General features: G+C 40.8%; 1 protein-coding gene across 1 annotated transcript; it reads right to left on the bottom strand.

The window, feature by feature from the left end:
• Positions 1-802: 802 nt before the first annotated feature.
• Positions 803-7464, bottom strand: LOC310855594 (uncharacterized protein). Its single transcript, XM_083760662.1, has 5 exons — positions 7340-7464; positions 5136-5293; positions 3824-4134; positions 2390-2453; positions 803-1801 (listed from the first exon to the last, which is right to left on the bottom strand). Exons 2-5 carry the CDS (start codon positions 5241-5243, stop codon positions 1757-1759), a joined length of 528 nt encoding a protein of 175 aa, XP_083616788.1. The 5' UTR covers positions 5244-5293; positions 7340-7464; the 3' UTR covers positions 803-1756.
• Between the last annotated feature and the right edge of the window lie 44 nt (positions 7465-7508).

The raw sequence follows: 7508 nt of genomic DNA, 5'->3' as shown, positions 1-7508 counted from the left end.
AAGTAAGTAAATATGAATGTCAGAAAGACATTTACCTTCATTGCATCCTTTTTGGAACAGATTATTTTTTTACACTATACATTTTCAGTTATAGGCTAAATGCGATCAATGTTATTTATTCATTTATATTATATATAGGTGTATATACAGTGAGTATATAGTGTAACTGTAAACACCTCGTTCACATCTCGATGAGTCCCAGTCGGTCTCAGACGTCTTGAAGGTGTTTCTGTGGCAACGAAAAGCAGTTAATATTCATGAGCCATGTCGTTATATTTTCTAAAGATTTGTTTTTATTTTTGTTTGTGGCAAGCTTGGTGATTACCTTATGATTATTAAAACTGCCCAAAGAATTAAAATTGTGATGATTTTCACTTTCAGAACAATGTGAACCTGTCATGTTTGTTTTTAGTTCAATGTTTGTTTTAAAAACGCTATTGAAAAAAAAGGGAAAATGTACGTCATATTGTCCCTCATTACGTCATATTGTCCCTCATTACGTCATATTGTCCCTCATTACGTCATATTGTCCCTCATTACGTCATATTGTCCCTCATTACGTCATATTGTCTCTTTATTGTTAATGGCGTTTAATGTTTGTGTTTGCACCGCTTGTTTTACATCACCTAATCAACAGGAGTTAGACTTTAATATATTAGCACCCCTCACTTCACATGGGTGCAATTTTTTAAATGCGCACACAAAAAGGGAATTTAAGTAATTTTCACACAAGATTTTGAAATGTTGTCAAACAGAAAGATATTTTAATAGTAATAAAAAAAAAATCACATGGAAATGTACATCAATATCCAACAAGCTTTCCACCATGGGAAATGTCACACAATCTCAACCCTAATCAGGGCTCTTCAACGTTTTTCAGGGAAAGAACCGTTTAGCTGAGAGAGAGAGATGAAGCAGGGACTTTTACATTAAACTTTCATCACCTTTCATCAGTGTTGGATTCATGTTAAAGTCCCATTCAAACCGGGAAAGCATCTGTGTCATTTTTGATTTTGGACATACAGTATTTCATTTAGACTTTGGCTCTTCAAAAATCATGAAAATATGTGCAAATCTATAAAGGGTCATGGGTCATAATTTATATGATCAGAATTGAGAAATGAAAAGAACAGTAAAACGTAAGTGAATAGTACTATATCGTTGCTCCCTATCACAAAATAAACACAATATTTTGTTAAAATCTAAGACAATTTTGGGTGTCCTCCTGATAGCTAGGCTACTTTAAATATATTTTAAAGCGAACATTTTTAACTCAAATCTTTGCTTCCGGAGGGTCCCTGGAACGAAATATTTTGAGATAGATGGGTGGTCTGTGACCAAATACAAACACGTTTAGGGAGAAGTTCTTATAGCCCAGCAAGGGTCTTTCCTTTTAATCCAGATCCACTGGCCTCTTTCTACCTAATCAAAACAAATAACAACTACTGTTGTAGAATTGCAATATTACACTTGAGGGTGTGGTTTAACGTGATTATTGCCAGTGAAGGAACTCGACTTCGTCTCGTTCCTGACCGCATCACTGTCGTGGCAATAATCAGGTTAAACCACACGCTCTCGTGTAACATTGCTTAATTCTCAGACAGTTAACCACACTTAAATCTTCAATACTTTGAAAACGTGTACTTGGTCTGCTCTTTTGCCACCCTATACACCAAACCTCTTTGCCGAGAAAATAGCCGATCTACAAGCCTGTAGATCGGCTCAAAGAAAAGTGTGTTGTTGGTGTCCTCTGTGGTCAGCTCATTTTGGACATGCGCTTGTTCATACGTTGCATCTCCATCTGACACAGAAAGACAATCACATGGTTAGGCTGAATGGCATTGAATCAACTATACTAGATTGAGCTGATGCCATTTCAATAGTATGTATCACATGTATGCGGACTAAAGTCGGCTCTTTGGTGCTACTGAATAATTCTGACGAGCCGAAATCATTTCGGCACTACAGCGCCGAAACAGCGGTAAAATAGGAGTATGAATCGGCCCTTAGTCCAAATTTAATTCTGACCCCTCCACGAAAAGGCCCTGTTGTCCTGAACCCTTATCTATCATTTATACATTATGGATCAATAGTGTGGACTTGAGGCCCAGGCCGTAGCGTAACGGTCTGGGCACCGGACTGGTGATCCAGTCGCGGTGTGCCGCGGGTTCGACTCCCGAACCTGACACGGCCTTTACCGCATGTCATCCCCCTATCTCTCTCCCGTTTCCTGTCAGCCTACTATCTGTCCCTTAAAAAATCAATTAAAAAAAAAAAAAAAAAAAAAAAATAGTGTGGACTTGGATTGTTTTTCGTCTGTGGCAGTTCATCACATACACACATAACCCAATTAATTCGCACACCTTTTCATTTACTAGTATTTTCATACCTGCAACGTCAAGCGAATCCTCTTCTCCTCGTCCAGCTCATTCATCAGCAGTTTGATTTCTTTGCTAAAAACACCCAAAGCTCAAATCAGTGCAAATACAACTTAAGACACATCACCATTTTATCAAAAGCATCGACAGGAAAAGAGATAAGGGGATTGGCCCAATGGCTACAGTTCTATTCATTTAGGGATGGTTAATATTAGCATGTACAGTACCATCACAAGTTGTTGTTCTACCGGAGAGCGGAGATCATCAGTTTTCCATCCCCATATTTGTTCCCTGTACCATAGTACCTAATGTCTCCCCGCTTGGCACTCAGCATCAGTGTTGATTTCGTCGACTAAAACTAAGACGAAAAATGTCGCAGCGCGACGCGTTGTGAGCTCGTAGATCAGTAATTACGACGGCATCAAGGCCCACCAAAATACATTTTGTTCGACTAAATCAACTGCAGATTTAGTCGACTAAAATCGTATGATATTTAATTGACAAAAACTAGACTAACACTAAAACATTCCAGGCGACTAAAATGTGACTAAACTATTCAAAAGACTATGACTAAAACTAAAATCAAATTTTGCTGCCAAAAACAACACTGCTCAGCATCAAGGATTGACTTGACTTGGGGGTTGGGGGTTAGTCCCATGTGACATACTAGCATCATGTACAGGAGAGGGCATGGCATGGTTTTATTTTCTTGTGACACCACATCAAAATTATAATATATGTCCAACAGATTTTGATTCCCATATTCATAACAACCATTGCTTCTTCATTTGAAATATTTTCAAGATGTAATGATCATTAAAGCCCAAAGCAGGTTTAGGTTGCCTATACTCCTGCTCTGCGCCAAACTGCCTCACGCTAAAGGAAACAGCAGCTGATGAGAGACTAATCAAACAGTGTTGTTTTCGTCAACTAAGACTAAGACGAATTTTTTTCGTCGACTACCTCTTTCCACTGACGAAAACTAAATGGAAACTAAATGAAAACTAAGCTATGATGACTAAAACTAAGACTAAATATAAGTGACAATTTCGTCAACAAATAAAAACTAGACTAAAATGTTAGGTAGGGACTAGTGGACAAGATATCCAGTATAAGTCATTTTGCAATTAGTTGCATGCTGAAAATAGACGATCTACAAGCGTGACGCGTTGTGGGCTTGAAGATCGGCTATTTTCAGCGAGTGAAAAAAACCCAGTCATTACGACGGCCTCAAGGCCCGCCAAAATAAATTTTGTTTGACTAAATCACCTGTAGATTTAGTCGACTAAAAACGTATGATATTTAGTCGACTAAAACTAGACATAACACTATAAGACATTGCAGGTGACTTAACATAACATGTGACTGAAACTAAATGAAAACTATTCAAGAGACTAAAACTAAAAAACAAAACAAAACACTGTAATAACCAAAGGCTGAATTACTTGTGTTGACTCTTCATGGTGTCCACCTCGCCCCTCAGCCCTCGGAGCTCCACCTGCAGCCGTTCCAGGGTGGCCGGGCCGCTGGGCGTAGCTGGACTCCTGCTGCCGCTGGTGGTGACGGAGGCTGGCGGCGTAGCGTGTAGGACGGCAGAGAGTTGCTCTGCCGACAGAGGGCTAAGACGGGGAGGGAGGGGGCTGCTAAGACAGGGAGGGGGGGGGCTGTTAAGACAGGGAGGGGGGGGGCTGGCACCGGAGCAGTCGGCGATGACAGAGGGGGCGTTCAAACACCCGTTGGTTTGTATTTCGACCACCTGTGTGAACAACATATATACTTTAGTGTATGTGTAATGTGTACAGAGACAGTATAATGGCGTATGATGTCAAGAGCTGAAATGTAAATATGAAATAAATGCTTAAACATGTAGCTAGGTGTAATGTTAAGAGTCCACAGAAGTGAACCTTTCATGCCGGTTTTCTCAACTCGCCGTTTTCTGCAAGACTTTACTCTATAAGCCATATCTCCAAAACTGGTGGGTCAAACTGAACAACCAATATGTCAATTTGAAGCTACGATTCCCTGCTTCCATGAGAACAATTTCAATGACTTAGCCTCGGTCAGAAACGCAGGGGAAATTCAGTTTCAGCTTCACAAAGCTGATGGCTTCTCAGATGGTTATTATGAGACAGCAGCTACTTATAGGGGTTAAATGTCTTGCTCTTCGGCTCATAGATCAGGGCTGGGAGACAAACCCTGTGACCTTCTGATTAGCAGACTGCCTCTCTACCCACTGAGGCTGAAGCTATGGCCGCCCTGTAGGTTAGAGGGGAAGCGTGAGGTAACTTTAAACCTTGGCTTGTACGTATACAACTATACATGACGCGGCAGTGGCTCAGGGGTAGAGTGGCCGGTAGAGCGGCCGGAATGGCAACCGCCAGGTTCCCAGTTCGATTCCCGGGTTCACCCAGAGAGTTAGTGTCGAAGTGTCCTTGAGCAAGACGCTGAACCCCTAATTGCTCCCGATGTGCAGGTTGGTGCCTTGCATGGTTTCCCCCGCCATCGGTGTATGGATGTGTGAATGTAATGGACAATATATGTAAAGCGCCTTGGATAAAAGCGCTTATATAAATTTACCATTTATAATTTTATATTATGACACCTGACATTTACAAGCTGAAATAACGTTCATGTTCTAAAGAGATATATCATCTCCATATACAAAAACTAAAACGGGTGGTGGTCGTGAGCCCGAAATGCACAGACATAAATAACCACGGGTGTGAGCTATTACTACGTTTCATTATTAAAACTTACGACTGAAACGTGGTTGGATTGGACGTTTTCTTGGAGCTCCGACGACTGGGAATGCAGGCTGTCCTCATCATGCGTCCCATTGGTCTGCTGTCTGTCCACCTCCATCATTCACGGAGTGTTACCTGGAAGTCCGGAGCTGGTCTGTGAGAGACAGTCTGCTATAGAGAGAAAACAGACGGTAGATTTAATCTGAAGTGCCAGCTGGAATACAGGGAATGGCATCGTTGGGTGACCTTTAGTCAGGTTTTAAGTAAAATGTCAGGGTCTGGTGTGTCCTGTGCTGGTATGTGGATGGCAAACCAAGTCATCTCAGATTGCTTGCATGTTCCATCTCAAATTGCCATGTCGAAATAGTCACGTTTGTCACAAGGACAACTGGGCCTGAAACCAGTGTTGATTTTGGCAGCAAATTTCGATTTTATAGTTTAGTCATAGTCTTTGGACTGAAACTTGGAATGTCTTAGTGTTAGTCGACTAAAATGTATTTTGGCGGGTTTCTACACTTGCTGAAAATAGCCGATCTACAAGCTCACAACGAGTCACGTTACGACGTGTTGTGAGCTTGTAGATCAGCTATTTTCAGCATGCAACCAAGTGTAAAATGACTTATACTGGATCTCTTGTCCACTAGTCCCTTCCTAACATTTTAGTCTAGTTTTTATTTGTCAACGAAATTGTCAGTATATTTAGTCTTAGTTTTAGTCATCGTAGCTTAGTTTTCATTTAGTTTCCATTTGTTTTTGTGAGTGAAAATAGGTAATCGACGAACATTTTTCGTCTTAGTTTTAGTCAACGAAAACAACACTGGCTGAAACAACCCAGACTTCCCTACATGCTTTTACAACATGCCCCCCCCCCCCCCCCCCACACACACACACACAGAACTAAATGATCTGAATCTCTAATCAGGGTAGGTCTACCAGCTTGTTTGTTATATGCAAGCATGACCTAAATATTATATACCGTAAAAAAAAACTGTATGGGCAATATTTACTAAATAAGATTTGGGACTAATTTGGGACTAATGGGGCCAATTTTCTTTTTTTAACGATATCCTCTCCATTGTCTTGCATGTATCCTCCCACTGATCTCAGCCCGAGGACAGTATACTACGCAGTGATAAATAAATTTGCTCAATGACATTATTACAACTTTATAAAATCACTACCTCCCATTAAATCATTACACAGGGAGGATAATCATATGCTGTCTGCAATGATATAGATGTTAAATGGCTTTATGATGTACTATAGGTTCCATGGTGATTTATAACCACAGAGTAGGCTACAAGGGCTCATAACATCTGAAGTGAACTTTGTTCTAGGACAGCAGTGGCCAGTGGGCTATTCACAGCATGCCGGTATGTTGCTATAGGATATTAGGCTTTACAAGGAGTGAGGGCACGTTACAAGTAGCCTACTGGGATATAATATACATAGTCCAAATATGCATGTGTTCATTTTATACCCATTTGTAACTCTGAAAGTAATATACAAATGGAGCCAAATTTGCATGCTCATGCTATATGAGTTAAATTAACATTTTGTACAGTATAAAATGGACAGGGAATGTCACCAACAGGTTTATAGTCGCACAATGAAAGGTCATTCAAAGCATATATGTTACACTAACCACTACACAACCAACATCGGCCTGATGGAGACCTATATAGATTATTTCTGCCAATTAATTCAATTAAGTATTTAGGTCGATCTTGTGTAGCTTCTGAGACATTGGATTGTGCGGATGTTTCTTTGATGTTTGACTACATGATCAAGCAATAACTCGGCATATTAGGCCTACTGTCTAGCATTAAAAAAAAAGAAAACGCACGAAGATTTACGCACAGAACGCGCGTAAACTGGGAAGTCAACTGATGGGTGCGTGCGCATTATAGCCATATAGCTTTGGATGAAGACTATCTATCATAGTATCATTATTATACCGGTATGCATTTTATCGAGTCTTGACTTTCGTGCAGATAAGTCAGACTATAAAATACAGCCCTGGTCAGTGGACAACTGCGTGAACGAGGGTCTATGCAAAGGAAGAACAAACACAGCAGTGAGTGACAAGTTAACTACAGGCATTAGTAAATTAGTGAATATTATACACACAGACGGGCTCAAGGGCAGCGCCTTTCTCATGCACAATGGTTAATGATTTGCTACTGTAAACAATACACACATCACTCACGCACTCACCTTGTATTGCCAGCAGCGACGTGACTCGCAGAAACGAAACACAGCAGCAGCAGCAGACCACATGCGCGGTAACCCGACACCGTTCACCCAAAATGCCATTGTAGCAGTGCCACCATGGTGGTGAGGTATTGTCGAGGCTAAGTTTAGCGCAGGAGGACAGCGGATCACT

The sequence above is a fragment of the Protomyctophum parallelum genome, assembly GCF_964188405.1.
Source record: "Protomyctophum parallelum genome assembly, chromosome: 1".
NCBI lineage: Eukaryota > Metazoa > Chordata > Actinopteri > Myctophiformes > Myctophidae > Protomyctophum > Protomyctophum parallelum.
Note: the sequence above shows the minus strand (reverse complement) of the source record. Positions and strands in the feature narration are given on the sequence as shown.